The sequence below is a fragment of the Stegostoma tigrinum genome, chromosome 36 (genome assembly GCF_030684315.1).
Source record: "Stegostoma tigrinum isolate sSteTig4 chromosome 36, sSteTig4.hap1, whole genome shotgun sequence".
Taxonomy (NCBI): domain Eukaryota; kingdom Metazoa; phylum Chordata; class Chondrichthyes; order Orectolobiformes; family Stegostomatidae; genus Stegostoma; species Stegostoma tigrinum.
Window position 1 is genome coordinate 13382559 of NC_081389.1, and position 21961 is coordinate 13404519.

The following is a 21961-nucleotide window of genomic DNA, read 5'->3' on the forward strand; positions in this document are numbered from 1 at the left end:
CCTTTGACAGTTAATTTCACTGTCAAATCACTCAATGTAAAAGAAAATTACCCCTCATGTTCTTTAAATTTAAAATTTTAAATTTTTTTCCTCTCGCCATATAAATATGCCCTCTAGTTTTGAACTTCCCTAACTTAGGGAAAAGACCTCTGCCATTCACCTTATCTATGCCTCTCATGATTTTATAAACCTCTATAAGGTCACCCCTAACCTCTTACATTCCAGTGAAACGAAGTTCCAGTCTTTCCAGTCTATGTTAATATGTCAAGCCCTCCACTTCTGGCAACATTCTGGTATATCATTTCTGAACCCTCTCCAGTTCAATAACATCCTTCCTATAATAGGGTAACACAGTAATCCAGAAGAGGCCTCATCTATGTCCTGTACAACCTCAGCATGACATCCCAACTCCTATTCTCAAAGGTCTGAGCAATGAAGGCAAAACATCTTCTTAACCACCGTATCTACGCATGACACAAATTTCAAAGAATTCTGTACTAGAAATCCTGCGTCTCTCTGTTCTACAGCAACACCATTAATTGTATAAGTCCTATCATCGCTTATTTTACCAAAATGCAAGACCCCACATATATTCAAATGCCACTCCTCAGCCTATCGACTCAATTGCTCATTACAATAATGGTGGTACTTCATTTGCTGTTAAGCACTTTTGAGATGATCACTGGTCATGACAAGTGTTCTAAAAATGCAGGGATTATTTTACTATTTGAAGGAAGAGGCTCGCATCAACTAAACTGGATTTATAATTGTCATAACTGCCTTTCGTCCTGTTGCCAATTGGAATGCAGAAACATCACAACTCAAAGAAAAATTCTATCCCATTGCAGACTCAGTGTAAACGTTTGATCTAAGTCCAGGAGTTGGGACAAGTCCCCGCAAAGAGACGTCCTCCTTACAAACTGGCTTTGGAAACGTCTTCAGGCTCTTTGACTTTGATAAATGAACAGAAGTCTGGTGGGTGAGTGAAGCAAGTCCAAAACAGAGCTGCATACCTTGCCAAACACTTCTCTTCTGCTGCACACCGTAGGGAATACAAATGAGACCTCTGCACGTATGTGGATGCTTGGACGTAATATGGGTCTGGTACCAAGTCAGGCAAACCTAAAGGAAAATGGGGAAGGAAAAGAAGGAGAAAAAAAAACCTGTTATGAATCACTGAACAAAGTTAATCTTCGTGGCCAACATGTGGCTTTGCACACTGGAGGCCTAGGGCACAACTATTTTCAACAGGGAGTGGAATTTCTGTGTATGTAGACATATAAAGTGCTGAGAAACTCAACAGATCTCATGTCACCCATAAGGAAACAGAAGTTAATATTTTTTGAGGGCAACGCAACTCTTCTTCAGTTCTTCCCTTGTCTTATCAACGCGTTATTCTTTTCTCCTCATAAATGTTTTCTCCACATTTGATCGCACAGTTATCCTTTCAGGTGGCTCATATAAGCTTTCCTATGTCAGGAAAGGGAGGTCCGAAAGAACACCCCAATATTTACAGAGTCCAAGGGTCTTGCCAAAGTATGACCAAGGACAATTCTCAGAGACTGTGCCAAAACACACTGGAGGGAACAAATTCTCAAGAGCGAGCTAACATAAACAAACTGGGTCCACAGGAATGCAACTACACCAGAGAAGGGGGAAGTCTAGAATATGCTGATTATAGGCAACGGCTGTCTTAGGAATGCACCAACATTTGCCCATAATTATGCCAATAAAGTGGGGTGGGAGCAGTGGCTGTATCTCAAAATACATCAAAGTGTATACTGTGAATCTCTACCTGTACCAAATAAAAAAAATGGCTGATGAATATTTCCTCGCTGCTTATTCCTATAACTAGTGAGAGAGATAGTACTGAAACAAGGCTAGTTCTATAAAATGGTGCTGGGAAATCTCAACCCAAAATAACTACCGTTATCCATCAAGCACCCATCACTTCAAACTCCCTTATCCTGCCATCTGTACATTCCGAAAACCACCATCTCCTCTTCCTTCTCCTGCTTCATGTGATATCACAGACACCACCAACAAATTCTTAATGTCTTCTCGAGTCAATTTAGTGATGCCTGGGTCAGCATAGAGTAGCTAGGGAGAAACTGTTCCCGCTTATGAAAAGGATCAAGAGCCAGAGGGTGCAAACAGGGAACTGCAAAGAGCAAAAACACTTTTACATGCAGTGAGCGATAGAGAATATGTCATGCACTGCCTGGAAATGTGTGAAGGAAAGCTCAATTCAGGCTTTCGAGAGGGTTTTAATTAGTTATTTAAATAGAATCAACGCTCAGTGTTACGAGGGAAAAGGCAGGAGAGATGCAAAAGTTAGAATGCTCAGGCAGCCAGTACAGACATGATCGGCTGAATGGTCTCCTGTTGTTCTATAACAATCCTGCATTTCTGTGTCAATGATCTTCATCAGCAGCGAGGTAGGAACTGGACTCAATTCATCAATTGGCTTTGATTTGAGTATATCTGCCTTTTCAATGCACAGGTAAGTGGGGCTAATTTAGTTTGGGAAGCTTGGTCAGCGTGCGCGAGTTGGAGCGAAGGATCTGTTTCCATGCTGTGTGGCTCCATGACTCTAAGCGCTATCATGTAATATCAACTAAAGAATCGAGAAGCTACAATCAATACGTTGGAGTTACCGGTTCAATTCCCATCGTAAGAGTTTGGGGAAATTTAAATTCCGTTGATTAATGAGCTCTGATGTAAAATACTGGTCTGATAAAATAATTACAGAACCATCAATTTAAAAAAAAACCTGTCTCACCTCACGGGCAGAAACCTTTGCCCAATTTGGTCTCTGAGTCTAAATCCATCGCAATATGGTTGACTCTTAACTGCCCTCGAACAGCCAAGCAAGCCACTCTTTGATTGGTGGCTCACTACCAACTGTTCAGGGCAACTAGGGATGGGCACTAAACACCGTCCGCGTCAGGGGCATTCACTCAAACAAATAAACAAAAAATACACACATCAAAAAAAAGTCAGCTGTATTGCCTTAGCTGTCAAAATAGGTTGTGAGAAAAAGCCTACTGCTTCTCTCTACACAGACAGTGCCCCTGCTGAGCTTCCTTCTGTTTTTTTTCTGTCAGAGTAGGTTGGTGTCTTCATGGACAGGCGCTCGTTTGGTTTGTAGGCCAGTCGAAGGCTGAACTAGCCCTCCCTGCTTTGTTGCAGTATTACAGTGTTGAAACAAGCCATTCAGCCCATAATTCCATGCTACTGTTCATATTGCGAGCAAGTTTCCTCCCTTTCTTCTTCATCTCACAAGATTGGCATGTTCCTGTGCCATACATGTGTTCATCTGGCTCCCCCTTAATCTATGCTATTCACCTCAACTACATGGTAGGGAGTTTCTCATTCAAACCACTGTCTGGGTTTCTCCTGACTTCTATTATGGATATTTTGGAGATTGTATTTTTATTTATGTCCCTCTTGGCCTGTCTTTTTCACATGTGGAAACATAAGAACCAGGAGCAGGAGTAGGCCCTTTGAGCCTACTCTGCCTTTCAATCAGATCATGGCTAATCTTTTCATGGCCTCAGATCCACTGATGCACCTTCTCACCATAATCCTGAATTCCTCTACTGCTCAAAAAATGATCTATCTTTGCTTTAAGAACATTCAATGAGGAAGCCTCACCTGCTTCACTGGGCAGAGAATTCCACAGATTCACAACCCTTTGGGTGAAGAACTTCCTCCTAAACTCAGTCGTAAATCTGCTCTCCCATATTTTGGGGTTATGCCCCCAGTCCCAGTTTCTCCCACCAGTGGAACCAACCTCCCTGCTTCTATCTTATCTATTCCCTTCATAATTTTATACATTTCTACAAGATCCCTCAGATTTTTCTAAATTTCAATGAATATAATCCAGGTCTTTTAACCTCTCCTCATAAGCTGTCTTAACTCTGGAATCAACCTAGTGAACCTCCTCTACACCCCCTCCAGTGCCAGTACATTCTTTCTCAAGTAAGGAGACCAAGACTGTACATAATGCTCCAGGTGTGGCCTCACCAACACCCTAAGTGGCTGTAACATAATCTGAGATAACAAGGTGTAGAGCTGGATGAACACAGCAGGCCAAGCAGCATCAGAGGAGCAGAAAATCGGGGCCTAGGCTCTTCTTCAAGGCCTGAAACATCAGCTTTCCTGCTCCTCTGATGCTGCTTGGCCTGCTGTATTCATCCAGCTCTACAACTTGCTATCTCAGATTCTCCAGCATCTGCAGTTCCTACTATCCCGGTCACATAATCTCCCTGTTTTTAAACTCCATCCCTCTCACACTGAAGGACAATTTTCTATTTGCCTTCTTAATTACCTGTTGTATCTGTAAACGGACCTTCTGCAATTCATGCACAAGGACACCCAGGTTCCTCTTCACAGGAGCATGCTGCCATTTTTTAACCAGTCAAATAATAGTCCTTTTTACTGTTATTCTTACTAAAATGGATGACTTCACATAGATCTACATTGAATGCCATCTGCCAGATCGTCACCCACTCACTTAAACTATCTTTATACCCCTGCAAATTTTCAGAGTCCTCTGCACACTTTGCTCCTACATGTGGTCCCCAACTCCAAATCATCTAGTAAATTCTATGTAAAGTATTGAAGTCCCAACACTGATCCCAGACACATACCACTAGTCACTGATCACTAACCAGAAAATCACTCACTTATCCCCACTCTTTGCTTCCTGTTAGTTAACCAATCCTCTATCCATGCTAATACATTACTCAGAATACCATGCACCTTTATCTTACACAGCAGACTTTTGTGTGGCACCTTGTCAAATGACTTTTCGAAATTCAGATACACCACATCTACTGAGTCCCCGTTATCCACCGTGCTCGTAATGTCTCTATAGAATTCATTTGCTTCATAGCAAATTAGTCAAGTATAACCTGCTTTTCATGAACCCATGCTGCGTCTGCCCAATGGGACAATTTCTATCTCGATGTCTTGCTATTTCTTCCTTGATAATAGATTCAAGCATTTTTCGCACTTCTGAAGTTAAGCTAAACGGCCTATAATTCCCCATCTTTTGTCAACCTCCTTCTGTGAACAGTGGCGTCACATTGGTCATTTTCCAGTCTGCTGGAACTGCCCCAGAGTCCAGCAAATTTTGGAAAATTACCACGAGTACATTTGCTATCAATTTAAGGTAGTATTGAGAAAACCACAAGGAATTCAGAGGAAAATTCTTCTCTCAAGGGCTGGTGAGAACATACAGCTTGCTGCCACAGGGAGTGGTTCCCGAGATCGAGGGAGATTGGCGATGTTAAACAATTGTTGGATGGAGATGGGAGTAAAGGGTTGCAATGGTAAATTTAGATGAGAAAAGATTGGAGGCAGCCTAAAACAAGAGGGCAGAGGTTTAAGGTGAGAGGTGGATGGTTTAAAAGAGGCCTAAGGGTCACTAATGTCCTTTAGGGAAGGAAACTGTCATCCTTACCTGGTCTGGCCTACATGGGAGTCTAGGCCCACAGCAATGTGGCTGACTCTCAACTGCCCTCTGGGCAATTAGGGGTGGGCAATAAATGCTCCCCAGCCAACAATGTCATCATCCCCTGAATGAATAAAGAAGAAAAATAAGCTTTTTCATGCAGAGGGTGTTGCGTATCTGGAACTAGCTTCCAGGGGAAGAGGTGGCGGCTGGTACAATGACAACATTTAAAAGACATCTGGATGAATATATGAATAAGAAGGGGCCAAATGCTGGCAAATGGGACTAGATTAATTTAGGGTATCTGGTCAGCATGGACAAGTTGGACCAAAGTATCTGTTTCCACACTGCATATCTCCATGCCTCTAAGTGGCTCATAAACCCCAGGATGTGCTCGTTGGGTAAAAGGCCTGTTTCTGAGCCATACGTCCTTTTCAATGTGATGCAATGCAGCACGATTCCACATACAGCAGAGTGCAAACGTTGCGGGGGGCGGAAGACTGGCTATGCTATCAGGCATTGTGACCGTGGGATCTTTGAAGTACAACGAGTCATTGGGACAGTAGTGGTTTTAACATCTCAGAGGACATCTGCTGAACAGAACCCTGGATTATTCACTTGGGCTATGAGCTCAAAATCCAGAATGGATTTATGTGAAATTCAGTAATTTCTCCGAGCACCGGTATTAGAGATGGGCCAAGGAACGAGAATTTGATTGGTCCAACCCTTCATGAATACTCACCCAAATGAACTCAAACCAGGTTTATATTTTCAGAAATTGAAGTGGATGCCCAGTGTTTATGCAAACAGGAATTGAGAACTATTGATGTAAAAAACAAGAATGGCCCAAATATTTGCATATCTTTCAAAGTATTTACACTACAACAAAGAAAGCAAGCAAGGAGGATGTAATTTCTGTCACTTTGTTAGTGTTTCATGGCCCTAGTTGTGTGTTTTTCCTTCTTAAATAAACAGTTTGGCCATGAAATAGTTTCCAAGTTCTGAAATGGCCGAAACACTTAAAGGAAAACTTTACAGAGGGAGTTCATTCACTAACCTGCAAGAATGACAAGGTCTTTTCCATGGAACAGCTTATTACAAGTGACACTACAATGAATGAATGAATGGTAAAAAAAAACTACCACTGCCTCTCACTTTGTTGCATTTTTACCAATAACCAAGATCTCAGCCTTAATGCACTAGTAATCTACGGTCACAGGCTAATGGATTCAAATTCCACCTTGGCAATAGGTCGAATTTAAATTTGTTTCATAAGTCTGGAGTACAAACCTAGTCTCAGTAATGGTGATAATGAATTTATCATTGATCGTTGTAAAAACCATCTGGCTCATTAATGTCCTTCAAGGAAGGATACCTGCCAACCTTACCTGGTCTGGCTTACATGTGACTCCAGTCCCACTGCAAAGCAGTTGACTACTCCCTCCCTTCAGAAGTAACTGTGAAAACCACTCAGTTAAAGGGCAATTCAAGATGAGGCAAAAAAAACCTGGCACCAGATCCTACAAGAGGATTAAAACAAAACGCTGGAACACCAAGAGAAAGCACAAACCGAAGTCACTCACAGCCAGTGGTACATCCTGTGTCCTACGCCCTCAAAGGAGATATGGGAATGAGAGGAGGGAGGGTCAGTGTGAACTTGTTGGGCTGAAGGGCCTGTTTCCACACTGTAGGGATTCTATGATGATGATGACGATGATGAACTGTACAGTACAGAAACAGACCCTTCAGTCCAATCTGCTCATGTCAACCAGATATTCTAAATTAATCTAGTTCCATTTGCCATCATTTGGCCCTTATCCCTCTAAACCCTTCCTAACATGTACCTATCCAGATGTCTTTTAAACATTGTAATTGCACCAGCCTCCAGCACCTCCTCTGGCAGCTTATTCCATACATGCACCACTGTCTGGATGAAAAAGTTGCCACTTAGGCCACTTTCAAACCTTTCCCCTTTCACGTTACACCTACACTATCTAGCTTTAGACTCCCCTATACTGGGAAAAAGACCGTGGCTACTCACCCTATTCATGTCACCCATGAATTTTTTAAACATCTATAAGGCTACCTAAGGCCCCAGTCTATTCAACCTCCCCCTACAGCTTAACACTCCAACCCTGGCAACATTCTTGTAAATCTTCTCTGAACCCTTTCAAGTTTCATGGCATCCTTCCTATAGCAGGGAGACCAGAACTGAATGTTATATTCCAAAAGTGGCCTAACCAATAGCCTGTACAGCCGCAACATGACATCCCAACTTCTAAACTCAACGCATTGATCAAAAAAGGCAAGCGTACCAATCGCCAATTGTTCACTAACTTGTCTACCTGTGAGTGCACTTTCAAGGAACTATGAACCTTCACCCCAAGGTCTCTTCTTGTCTCCAATTCTCTCCTGAAAGATGAGCCTAAAAATTCATGAAGCCACTGGTGCCATGGCAAAGTAAGCCCTCTTTACACTCTTCCTGTTTTCTTTTACCAGGTTGTATCTAAAGTGGTGAGGCAAGCAATTCATAACACTATAACACTCAGAATACAGGCCTCATTAACTATGGTAGAGGAACCATTAGCATGTATTCAAATCCAACCAGGGTAAGTAATGAAACTGCACTGAATAAATCTGAATACCTGAAAATTGTGAACACTACCAGATTATTACAAAAGCACAACTGATTCACTAATGTCCTTCACTTTCGGGGCTCTAATAATCCACCTGTCTGCAACTATGCTTCATCCTTAATATCTTCAGAGTCACCAGACAGCAGATCACAACAACTAGCCTTAACACTACTGTCCACATTCCAAGAATACAAAGAGTCGGATACTTAATCTGGCTGAAGCTGGTTGCCAGGTCAGGATAATGTGTTCCATCAGCAAGACAATTACCATCGTTGCAAATTCCTCCAAGCCTACTGGAAATTAAACTGCAAACAAACTCTGTTCCGTTGCAAGATTTAACAGAAGGAGATTTGTTTGCATTCTAACCATGAATTTGAAAGAATGATTTTCAGATTACAGGGGATATGTAGACTCAGATACATTGCCTAAAGGTTCTCCTAAATGTTGATGGAAAGGTATCCAGAAAATACTGCAGGGGTTTCACTGTCAAACAAACAGTGGAGGAAGTCCCAAGCAACTTCATTCTTATTTTTAGCTTGAGTTGTAATTGAAAGAATGATCTTACATTTCTGTGGCACCCCACAGTTAAATTAATTTCAACTTAATTCACTGTTATAATGTAAAGTTAACTGGTGCAGGATCAGGATAATGCTCTGGGGACAGGCGACCATTATAGTGTATAGTGAATTTTGGCATTGCTTGCCAAGTTGCAAGCTAATCACTATAATGGTGATTAGCAGAAAGCTAATCTGAGTAATAATTACCGCAAAACTATAGTTGGTTGCCAGAAAAACCCATCTGCTTCACTAACAGGGAAGGAAATCTGCCATCCTTACCTAGTCTGGCCTACATATGCCTCCTGATCTACAGCTCTGTGATTGACTCTTAACTAGTTGCTGAAATGGCCTAGCATTTCAATCAAATACCAAGGGATGGGCAACAAATGCTTGTTTTGCCCACATCTTATGCAAGGAGCTTTCTTAACGAGCAAGGAAGTCAAAGAGTATTGAATCACAGAATCTCCACAGGGCAGAAAGAGGCCATCCAATTCATTTCCAAAAGGAATTTGACAAGGTGCTGTTTCAAAAGTCTCCTGCATAAGGTAACGGTGCATGGCATTCTGGGTAATGCATTTGAATGGAAAGAAGATTAGTTAACTAAGAGAAAGCATAGAGTGGGGATAAATAAGTACTTTTCTGACTGTTGATTAGCGGCCAGAGGTGTGCCTCAGGGATCAGTATTGGGGCTGCAACTGTTCACAATTTACACAGATGATTTAGAGTTGGGACCAAGTATAACGTGTCAAAGTTCAGATATAATACTAAGATGAGTGGTAGAGCAAAGTGTGCAGTGGACACTGTAAGTCTGCAGAGGAATATAGATAAATTAAGTGAGTGGGCAAGGTTCTGGCACTTGGAGTACAATGTTGGCAAATGTGACGTCATCCATTTTGGTAGGAATGACAGCAAAAAGGGCCATTATTTAAAGGTAAAAAATGGTTGCACGCTGTTGTGCAGAGGGACCTGGGTGGCCTTGTGCATGAATCACAGAAGGTTGGTTTGCAGGTAATTAAGAAGGCAAATGGAATATTGTCCTTCATTGTTAGAGGGATGGAGTCTAAAAATAGGGTGGTTATGCCACAGCTGTATAGGGTCTGGTGAGGCTACACCTGGAGTATTATGTACAGTTTTGGTCTCCTTACTTCAGAAAGGGTGTACTGGCACTGGAGGCGGTGCAGAGGAGGTTCACTAGGTTGATTCCAGAGTTAGGAGGGTTGGTTTATAAGGGGAGATTGAGGAGACTGGGACGTACTCACGGGAATTTAAAAGAATGAGAGGATTTACTAAAATATATAAAATTACAAAGGGAATAAATAAGATAGAAGCAGGGAGGTTGTTTCCACTGGTGGGAGAAACTAAGACTGGGGGCATAGCCTCAAAATGAGGGACAGCAAATTTAGGACTGAGTTGAGGAAGAAGTTCTTCACCCAATGGGTTATGAATCTGTAGAATTCCCTGCCCAATGAAGCAGGTGAGGCTTCCTCATTGAATGTTCTTAAGGCAAAGACAGATAGATTTTTGAACAATAAAGGAACAAAAGGTAGTGATGAGCAGATGGATAATTGGAGATGAGTCCACAAAAAGATTAGCCATGATCTTATTGAATGGCAGAGCAGGCTCAATGGTCTGCTGCTCCTCCTAATTCTCATGGATCTGCAGCAACCATCTGAACAGAATCCCAACAAGACCCACCCAACCCGTCCCCCCAGAAATCCCCGTACCCCATGGCTAATCCTTGCCTGCCAATCCATGTAACCTGCATTGGACTGTGGAAGGAAACCCACACAGATACGGGAGAATGTCTGTGTAGAATTTACACAGTCGCCTGAGGCTGGAATTGAACCCCATGTCACTGGCATTGTGAGGCAGCAGTGCTAACCACTGAGTGGCTGTGCTGCCCTGTTGGAGAAACCAAATAGAAGGGCGCTGTCAGATCAGTCATGGGCCAAAAGAATGGCAGAGCAGTCTTCGGGGGCCGAATAGCCTACTCCTGACCATCAACGTATATTTTCATATGTAATAAATAAAAATAACTGATGTACAGCAAGCTTCCCATAAATAACCAAGGGAAAAACGGCCAGATCATGTGCTTTGAGCAGGAGGTTGTCAGAAATGGCAGGTTTGAATTATAAAGAGAGGCTGCATTGGCTGGGACCTTTTCAACTGGAGCATTGGAGGTGGAGGGGGACCTTGTAGAGGCTTACAAAATAATGAGGAGTGAGGATAAAGTGAACAGCAGCTGTTATTAGATAATAAAATGTGAGGCTGGATGAACACAGCAGGCCCAACAGCATCTCAGGAGCACAAAAGCTGACGTTTCGGGCCTAGACCCTTCAGCAGAGGGGGGATGGGGTGAGGGTTCTGGAATAAATAGGGAGAGAGGGGGAGGTGGACGATTTCAAGACTATGGGGCATATTCTTAAGGTGGAAAAAAATAATTAAAAAGGACATGCTGGGCAAGCGTTTTTTTTAAACACGGAGTGTTCATCTATGGAATGAACTTCCAGAGGAAGTGATCAACATTTAAAAGACATTTGGACAAGTACATGAATAAGAAATGTTTGTGGGGAAATGGGCCAAGTGCAGGCAGGTGGAGCTAGTTTAGTTTGGGATTATGGTCAGCATGGACTAATCGGCCAGAAGGGTCTATTTCCATGCTGTGCAACTTTAAGATTCCATAAGTGATGGTCAGAATACTGGAAGAAAAACTTCTCCTCAAAATGAAACCACGGGATATTTTGAAATCATCTCATGCCAGGGTCTATGAGTACGATAAACATACTTCCAGCAGCCCAGCTCTGTCCCAGTTACTGAACCAAGGCGTTTGAATCTTGATGTTTAAAAGCTACTTTCTGGGAATTAAGCTTTGACGGCAATTTTAATTTAGAGGGACAGTACTCAACAACAAACTGCATTGATAAAATACCTTTAACATTTGCAACTATTCTAACACACTGCTGGAGCTGACTTGCTCTGTAAAGAGGGGAGATGGTGCACCTCACAAAACCAATGCCTCTGATCCAAAATTTCTGAAGTCCACTCCCATTATCGGGAAGCTTTCTATTTGGGATCAAACACAATTTACCCCATATTTACACTTAATTGTGAACTGCAAGACCAGGGACTGAATTAGAAGATTAGACTTTCAGCAAAGGTTAATGCCATGATGATTACCACAACTTGTAAAAACAGCTGGATAAATATCTGATTGCAAATGTAATTGAAGGTTACTTGGTTAAATACAGGCAGATGATTAAATACTCCAGGGCCTGTTACAATCTTCATATTTCTATAACAATGCAAATGCCATCTGTGGAAAGCAACCAGCTAGTGTGGGATAATAAGATGTTGAAAGGTTAAGAAGATATCCTGGCATTTTGCCCAACTACTGTCAGGGGTCCTGGAGAAACATTTGCAGAACTTAAGATTAGATGTGTTGGGTAGGGTTCATGGGAAGGGTTTAGATCTGTGAGGAGAGATTTATGGATAAAAGGCCTTTCCAAATACCTAGCTGAAAGGTCCTTAATGCAGTTAACACACAAAGGTTGTTACATGGAACAAGGGGTAGAATGCCTCTGCTCTTCACTGCCACATAGGTCAATGAAAGTGCAGATCTGTGACATCTCCGTTCTGGCAGCTACAAATGTTTAACAGATCTACTGTGAGGTAATAACATAACACTCTCCAGACACCTTCAGGCAATGAGTGGTACAGTATGATTTCCGCAAATATCTCCACGTCTCCTGCTGGGGAACATTCCAGAATACCACGCTACACTGTGAAAACAACATGGTTGATATCACTGAGCCAGGGCTTTATTCTTTCATGGGGATGTGGGCAATCACAAGTGAAGACAGCACTTGTTGCTATCCACAACTGCCCTTCAAATAATGTGGCTTGCTAAGGCATTTCAGAGGGCAGGAAAGTGTTACCCATATCGCTGTGGGCCTATGACTCTAGATAAGGACAGCAAATGTCTTTCCCTAAAAGAAATTAGCAAACCAAACAGATTTTATGTCAGACAATGGTTGTAAAGTTCACCCATATTACAACAACAACAACGCTCAAAAACCTTGACCACATCCAGGACAAAGCAGCCCACTTAATAAGCACCATATCCACAAACATCCAATCCCTCTATCACTAATGCTCAGTAGCAGCAGTGTATACAATCTACAAGATGACCACCATAAATTCACCAAAGATCCTTAGGCAGCGCCTTCCAAGCCCACAACCACCTCCATCTAGAAGACCATAAGACCATAAGAAATAGGAGCAGAAATTAGGCCATTCGGCCCATTGAGTCTGCTCTGCCATTCAAGCATGGCTGGTAAGTTCTTCAACCCCATTCTCCCGCTTTCTGCCTGTAACCCTTGATCCCCTTGCCAATTAAGAACCTATCTATCCCAGTCTTAAATGTACTCAATGACCTGGCCCCTACAGCCTTCTGTGGCAGTGATTCACCACCCTCTGGCTGAAGAAGTTTCTACTTATCTCCGTTCTAAAAGGTCTTCCCTTTACTGTAAGGCTGTGCCCTCGGGTCCTAATCTTTCCTACCAATGGAAGCATCTTCCCAACATCCACTCTGTCCAGGCTATTCAGTATTCTGTAAGTTTCAATTAGATCCCCTCTCTTCCTTCTAAACTCCGATCAGTATAGGCCCAGAGTGCTCAAAAATTCCTCATATGTTAAGAAGGTCAAGGGCAGCGGATACATGGGAACACCATAACCTACAAGTTCCCTCAAAGCCACTCAACATCCAATTGAAAATATACAGCGGATGCCTTGCTGTCTGTGGGTCAAAATCCTGGAATCCTCTCCCTGAGGTCCACCGACAGCATATGGATTGCAGAATTCCAAGAAGTTAGCTCACCATCACCTTCTCAAGGACAAGTAAGGATAAACCAGCGTCGCCCACATTCCATAAATGAATTTTTAAAATCTACGACGGTTGTACAGATTCCTGAAGGGGTTAACATTCATAGAATCCCAACAGAGCAGAATCAGTCCATTTGGTCCTTCGCGTCCACACTGACCCTCCGAACAGCTTCGTTGGTGAAAGGTAGGAACAGATATGGAGCACCAGGGAAACAGTCTGAGATCTGACTCGAAATATCAGCCATTGCTCATGACTGTATTCTCTGCATAGTCTCAACCCAGCAAGAGGACCTTCACCTTCAAAATGGTGAGAGGCAAATGGAGAATTGGAAGCTGGTTTCAGCAAGGCCACTCCTCCTCCAACCACATTGGAGCTCATCAGCTTATGAGGACTCTGACCGCTGCTCTCAACCCCCAGAAACATCTCATGGGGTCAGAAGGAAAACTTCATGTAACCACATGCCTTTTCTGTGTGTCCTTGGGAATATCATTGGCTGGGGACCTGTGAAAACCCAGGCCCACTGCCCAGATAGCATTCCATCCTGAGTCAGGGCAGAAAAGTCCGACAGACTACTTTTGTCTCACTCTAGGCTGTTAACCTATGAGCGGATCTCAGGAGACACATTGGAACAACAGTGAACATCGATCGCTGTAGTTCCTTGGCAGGAAGGCTACATTTCTGACTTGCAGACGTCAAATTATTTTACATAGAATTCCTACAGTGTGGAAACAGACTCTTCAGCCCAACTAGTCCACGACAACCATCAGAGCATCCCACCCAGACCCATCCCCTATAACTCACCTTACTGACACATCCCTGAACACTACGGGCAATTTAGCATAGCCAATCCAGCTAGCCTGCACATCTTTGGACTGTGGGAGGAAGCCGAAGCACCAGGAGGAAACCCAGGCACACATGGGAAGAATGTGCAAACTCCGCACAGACAGTCGCTGTGAGGCAGCAGTGCTAATTACTGAGCCACTGTTAATGATGGGTGTCTTTTACCTATAATGGGGGATTTCAACATTGGGGGCATGTTTTTAACATGAGAAAGGGGAGATTTAAAATAGGCAAGAGTGGCATTACTTTTTCAAAAATGGTAGTTCACATGTAGGATAAATGGTGGATGTAAGCGTAGTTAAAATGCTTCAAAGGCACTTAGATAAGCACAAGGAAAGGAACAGTTTAGAGGGATGTGGGCCAGGTGTAGGCAGGTGGGACTAGCTTAGTTTGGAATTATGTTTGCTATGGACTGGTTGGACCAAATGGCCTGTTTCCACGCTGTATGACTATGGCCACAAGTGCTAAAGGGTACATTACCGCATTCTATAGCGAGGGCCACCGAGAAAGCTTCCACAGCCCATAAAAGATTGAGGCACTATTGTCAATACCATCCGCCCTAAATATTGCTCAGAAATATTGAATGAATCCTGTGTCTGAATATCCCCGGTATTCAATTTATTTTCAAGTCGGCTTCAATGCTGAAAGGCGTTTGAATTAAACTGAAGTCTTCAGGGCAATAGTTCAATTCTCCGTGGAAACACCCTCAACCAGAATTCACCCAGATTGAATTAGTCAATTATTTTGCGCCTTTATAAGGTGCATTGTGAATTGCTGCTCCCTCTGAAATCTGGCATTCTTGCATCTGTCCTGATGAGCACAAGATGAACATTTTAAACTAGCATGTCTCTTTTCTCAACAAAACCCGATGTACAACATGTGGTTGCCCTAGTGATTTTAGCCTTGTGTTTCTCACAGCAGTCTCTTGGAGCCTGGTTTCAGAATTCCTGGAAACTCTGCTGCAATCCTGGATGCTTGGCAACCTAATGCAAGGCTGAAACAAAACAATCTCAAATATCTACTTTCTACTAGAGTCAGATGTACAATTTTGAGAAAGGAGCTTCCTGTACAACTTCAAATAAGAGTCATGATGGACTCGAAATATTAACTCCATTTCTCTCTCCACATGCAGTCATGCAAAGATGATTTTCAACCAAGCTGCAGCACCAAGGCTAATTTGCAGGATTTGGCTACACCAGACATAGCAGCATCAGAATAAATTAAGAAAAAAATAAATTATCAGTACCAAGGTTGGCCTTCAACAGTTTGATTTGTCTGATTTAGTAATCTTTATACTATCTCCCGTAACATAATAAACTGGATGTAGAAATTGTGGTATTGAAGAATCCAACAGACATCTATTACACTAACTATTATGTGATATTACATTCCTCAGGTACATTAGTATCTGAGCTAATGTGAAGCTCTTAAAGTCCAACAGAGATATGTTTCCAGTAGAATGTCATGCTTGAAGTGACCCAGGTTACGAGAGAGTCCGAGACCTTTCCACCCTCAGATCTCACACTATAATGCAGTGATGATATCATGAGCATGTCTCTCAAATGTACATGGTCATACTGGCTGTGAGATATAGCTCAATAGGGCAGAGAGAAGAACTCCCACAGTTTCATTAGTCCTATGGAAGATTTTGCAATCTACATTAATTCAATATAAGGATGATGTGGAGCAGGGTCTGTGATTTCTGTCAACTTGGGTACAAAAAGACAGGTAAATTGAGGAATTTACTCACTTTTATTAAACTTTCAAATTTTGTGATGATTCTGGGAATAGTGGCCTTTGATTGTTCAGGGCTTTATCCCAATTCATAGACTAGCCTAGTCACAAACTTCATAATAGCTTAGACAAAAAAAGAGATTATTAATTGTAAGATTGGAACTACAATCAATTCATGATTTGTCACATCAAAACAGTTCCATTCTTTGTGTGAATTTCTTAATTTCACTCCTGAAACATTTAGGTTTTAATTCTCTGGCAATGCTCCCTCAACTTTAGCTCACCAAGTTTCTCCCAGAAGGTTAAGCGACACAATAAAACTGCACTTGGAGAGCCATGGGCTATTCAGGGACAGTAAGCATGGGTTTGTTAAGTGAGGTTGTGTTTGACAAATTCGATCAAATTTGTTGAGGTAACTAGGGAGGGGTTTGGTGTATTTGATCTGGTCAACTTGGACTTTAGCAAAGCTTTTGATATAGAAAATTATTGAAGAAAGTAAGAGCCCATGGCATCCAAAGTAAAATGGTACATTGAACCTATAATTGGCCAAGAGGCAGGAACCAGAGAATGATGGTGGACAGCTATTTCTGTGACTGGAAACCTATTTCTGATGGGGCACCACTGCGCTTAGTGCTGGGACTTTTGCTGTTTGCAGTGTTAGGTCATGATCTGGATTGAAATGTAAGGGGTACGATCACGAATTTCACCAGTGACCGGAAAACGGGTGGTAAGTAGTGAGCAGGTTAGTTGTAAACTGCAGGAGAATATCAATGGACTGAGTCAGCTAGGCAGAGCAGTGGCAAATGAAGTTCAATCCAGAAAATCCAGTGGTTGGCACTGCTGCCTCATAGTGTCAGGGACCCAGGTTCGGTTCCACTCTCAGGCGACTGTCTGTGTGGAGCTTGCACATTCTCCCCGTGTCTGTATGGGTTTCCTCCAGGTGCTCCGGTTTCCTCCCACAGTCCAAAGATGTGCAGGTTAGGTGGATTGGCCATGCTAAATTGCATCTAGTGTTCAGGGATGTGTAGATTAGGTGGGTTGTGGGGGGGATGGGTCCGGGTGGGATGCGCTGAGGGTCAGTGTGGACTTGTTAGACTGAAGGGCCTGTTCCCACACTGTAGGGATTCTCCGAAAAGTGTGAGGTTACGCACTTAGGAAGGCTAACAATGCAAGGAATTACATAACAAATGCTAGGACCTTCAAAAGAACTGAAGATCAAAGGCTCCTGAGTGTGCATACCCACAGCTTTATGAAGGCAGCAGGACCAAAGTGGATAAGATGATTGAGAATGCATTTGGGGTACTTTCGTTATTAGCTCAACACATAGAATACTAGATCAGGGAGATGATACTGGAGCTGTAAGAAACTCTGCATAAGTCACAATTGGAGGACTGTGTGCAGTCCTAGATTTCACACTTTAGGATGCAATTGCATGAGAGAGAATGCACAGGAGATTTCCCAGATTGGTGCCTGGACTGGAGGATCTGAGCTGTGAGGGAAGACTGGATAGGCTAGGGTCATTTTCCATGGAGCAGCAGATGTACAGAACGGACCTGACAGAGGCGTATAAAATTATATCAGGTACAGATAATAGTGACTTGGAAGCCACTTCTTGAGTTAGTAAATGAGCCAACAGCCAGAGGGCATTGATTTAAATTAAGAGACAGAAGGTTAAGAGGAGGGTAGAGGAGAATATTTTTTCACACAGAGGGCAGAGCAAGCCTGAAACTCACTGCCTGAAAAGATGATTGAGTCAGAAACTCTCAGAAAATGTAAGCAGAATTTCGGTCTTTATTGCTCTGTCATCACCTTCAGGGCCACAGACCAACCTATGGAAATGGGATCAATGTAGCCAAGTGTATGGTAGCCAGCATGGACATGATGGGCTGATTGGTCTCCTTCTGTGCTCTGTCTATGAATCTAGTACATTTGTTCCTCTTAATATTTTGGAGACTGCTTCTTTTGCATTCATAACATTTGGCTGGCTTGCCTTTTCAAAATTAAGTGTTGAGCTAAATAAGTTCCCTTTTTTTAAAAGGTCAGTTTGTGAAACACATAACAGTAATGCTTCTCACTGTCTCAGTAATAGGACACATTCAGGGTGGGAGGAGACAGGAACAGTATCTGAAAGGTTTGGTCAGATTTATGGGTTATAAGCATCTCCCCTATCTTTTTGAAATAATATGCTATTAATAGTCAAATTATCCGATCATGTGCTCCTGACCAGGTTTCCTATTTACTAACAATCTGAAGGGCCAAACAAAACGTTGAGTACAATGGAACTCCTCAAGGACTAGAGTTCAGTCACAAAATTACATGTTAGATCTTTTAGTTGAAAACATGTGTGGAAAATTCATTGCTTTTCATTAATTTAGATAGATACAATCTACAAGCCATGAACCAGGATCCAAAATGTGCCAGTTATGTACTGCAGTATGAATAAAAGGAGACATGGCTCCATCAGCAAGTACAAATAGAGTCGTTGAAGTCTTTTAGTATAAACTTGAGCAAGATTACAGGTGAAGTTGCTACAGGCCTATTGTCTCATTAGAGATAGACAATCATGGCAATTTAATGTGAGCGTCACGATGCTTCAGGTGAGGGGAGAGGTTGAGAGAGAAGGTTCTTTGGGATAACTTCAGCCAGTGTGGGGACTGAACGCATGGTTTTAGCATCAATTTACATCGCAAGTCTGCTCTACTCACAGCTTCGAAACAGCAGGTAAGTCCCAGGTGGACAGAGCAAGCGGTTTATGATACCCTCAAGGCCTCACTGGCGGAGTGCAGCATTCCCACAGACATCTGGGAATCACTGGCCCCAAGAACATTCAAAGTGGAGGAGGAGGAGGAGGAGCCTCTAGGAAGGTGTCAAGCACTTCGAGACGGGCCGTTGGGAAAAAGCAGAAGCCGGACGAAAACAATGAAAGGGGTGCGCTGTCACAACAATGTCCCAACCACCGCTTGCAATGTCCACCTCCTGCCCCAGGTGTAACAGAGCCTGTGGTAGCTGCATTGATCTGTACAGCCACCTACAGACTCACCCTGAGAGTGGAACAGAGTCATCCTCATCAGAGAGGGACTGCTAAATGAGATGATATCTCAAACGAATTGCCCGTCAACTAAACTAACCAATCTCCCATAAGTAAGGCTATAAGCTGTATAGAATGGGTTTATGAAGTTTAAAAACAACAGAGCTAATCACAGTTGTGCAATGTGTAAAGAGTTGGGGTTCTGGGGTGCTTGGAAAGAGTAATGGAAGTAAGCATTTATAACATTTGCACATCTTAAGAAAATTTCTCACTCTTGGAAGATTTCTGTTGTCTCAATTTACCAGAATCAGGACTATAGTGCAGAGAAAGTCCATGCAGAACATTGAGATTGGAGATTTGAAAGAACAAAGGTGGTGCTTTCTCAGGAGATTTCCTTTTGTTGGCGACAGATTGGTCAAAAGCTCCTCAGAAAGTCTACGGGGGGGGGTGAGGTTAAGGGTGGGGGCTTGCAAAAACCACAGGGGAGAGGGGGTGGTCCTAGCCAATCTGTTGCATTTGGTGAAAGGGTTGGAAAACAGAGGATGAGAAATGAAAGTGACTGACAGAGGAATCAGAGTGATATAAGTGCTTAAGGATCTGAACACACTGCGTTAGTGGCAGTTCCCATCATGGCTTTGAAAGGGACTTTGATAACTGTGTGAAACAGGAATATTTGCAGGGCTACAGGGAATAGGTGGGGGAATGGAACAGACTGAATCACTCTTATGCTGGCACAGACATCAAATGGGCTCCTTCTGAGATGCAACTAGTCAATGATTCAGACAGAAGACAGGCTTGAAATAGTGAAGGGTGGACATAGCCAATCTCAGGAGAGAAGCAGGTAAGGAAGGTAAAACACCAGAAGTAAACTGTGGAAGGTACTCATCAGAGACTGCAAGGGACATTGAGAAATCTTCCAAAGGTTTATGAGGCACTCTTCAATGAGTTGAAACCAACAAGTCTGCTTCCTCTCCAAAGCGATTGTATTTGTCAGCTACGAGGAGTGGGAGAAGTTTGAAGGAAAGAAGCATTAACATTTGATGAAGTTCAACTCCAGTGTCAAGTTCAAAAATAGAAATTGCTGGAAAAGCTCAGCACCCATGAAGAGAAGTCAGAGTTAATGTTTCGGATCTAGTGGCCCTTCCTCAGAGCTGATGGCAACTAGGAAAATGTCAGTTTATATGGAGAAGACAGGACGGTATAAGGATTAAGTGTTAGGTGGGGATAGCTCCAAAACAGACAGAATAGCAGTCGGATAGACGAAAGAATTGATAATGATCTGGCTATGAGGGTTGTTAGTGGCTAACATTGGGTTGTGTGTCATAGCAGATTATGCAACAACAAGTCTTGATGTGTGGGGGACTGGGGTAAGGACATGGGAGCGTTCAAGTTATTGGACTCAATATTGAGTCCAGAAGGCTGCAGGATCCCCACTGTCAAGTATCCGGTTCTTTGATTAGAAAAAACAGCACTAAACACTTATGGGGCCTGTTCTTTAAAACAGTTTGAAAGGAACACCATAATGTTACTGTTCAATTTTCTGTACACACTGGGACATCCTGCTCTCTACAGTGAATGGATAGGAATCAGTGGCTGGTAATTGCTGAGGTTCTCCATCTGACCTGGTTCTGCTCATCGCCCATACTTTGCAACTGGTTCAACTGAGGAAATATGAAAACTTAGAAGCAGGGATTCACTGTAGGTTACTCTGAGCCTTTTCTACCATGGCTCACCATCTCCCTCAATCCCGCCTCGCCTAGGTTGTTCCCCTTGATACTTCAACGTTATCAGTCTCAGTCTGGATTGTGCTCAAGGACCATAGCATGCACAGTTCTCTGAATGCTAAAGATTCACAATCCACTGAGTGAAAAAATCTCTCACTTCAATGCCAGAAGTGATTTTTTTTTAATCCTGAACAGTAACCAACCTCTCACTATCTATCCTTATAAGCCCTCTAAGAATTATATAACTTTTTATTTTAGAAGTTTCAATGTGATTAGAGTGTGAGAGAGCATATCCTTTGAACATTCCCACGTATCAGTGCTATTCCCTACTGACCTGTTCATAGTATTGGGAAGCCACGCCCCTCTTCTAGTTTCTAAATCTTGTTTACCAGCTGTAACCTAGTTTATCCCTGCAGGAAATGTAAACACATACTCCAACTGACAAGAAAGAAAACACAGTAGCGATTCAATCCACCTGATTCTTTTTTTCTCAATGATGTGGCCATTATTGGCAAGGCCAGTGTTTGTTTGTCATCACAAATTATCCTTAAATCTTGAGTCAACTTTGCGATCAACTGTAATTCATGCAGTGCAGGCATACCCACAGCGGTTATAGGAAGGAGTTGCCAGGGTTTTAGTGGTAACAAGTGAAAGAATAATGTAATATTTCCAAATTCAGATGCCAAGTGTCTTACAGGGGAACTTGTAGATGGTGGTGGCCCCATGTATCTGTTGGCCTTGTCCTTCTCAATGGGAGAGGTCATGCATTTGGAAGGTGCTCTCTAAAAAGCCTTGATGAGGTACTGCAGTGCATCTTGTAAATGTTTCACACCACAGCCACTTTGTCAGTAGTGGAGGGGGGCACAGATGGTGGCGGAATATTGAATATAGTGGCCAGACTGCCGATCAAGGGGGCCGTTTCATCATTAAGCTTCTTGGTTGCTGTTGGAGCCACACCCGTCCAGGCAAAAGTTCACCACACTATCAATCACCTCACCGGAGGTGATGGTCTTGTGGATTATTGCTGGACTGTTAATCCAGAGACCAGATAATGATCTGGGTTCAAATCCCACCATGGCAGATGGTGGAATTTGAATTC

At 42.8% G+C, this 21961-nt stretch overlaps 1 protein-coding gene across 1 annotated transcript in view; it reads right to left on the reverse strand.

The window, feature by feature from the left end:
- Nucleotides 1-21961, reverse strand: part of LOC125446816 (lysyl oxidase homolog 1) — an 89378-nt gene that overhangs the window by 53318 nt on the left and 14099 nt on the right. The window contains exon 2 of the mRNA XM_048520688.2: nt 1014-1122. Coding sequence (XP_048376645.1) covers nt 1014-1122 — 109 coding nt within the window. The remainder of the gene's footprint in view (nt 1-1013; nt 1123-21961) is intronic.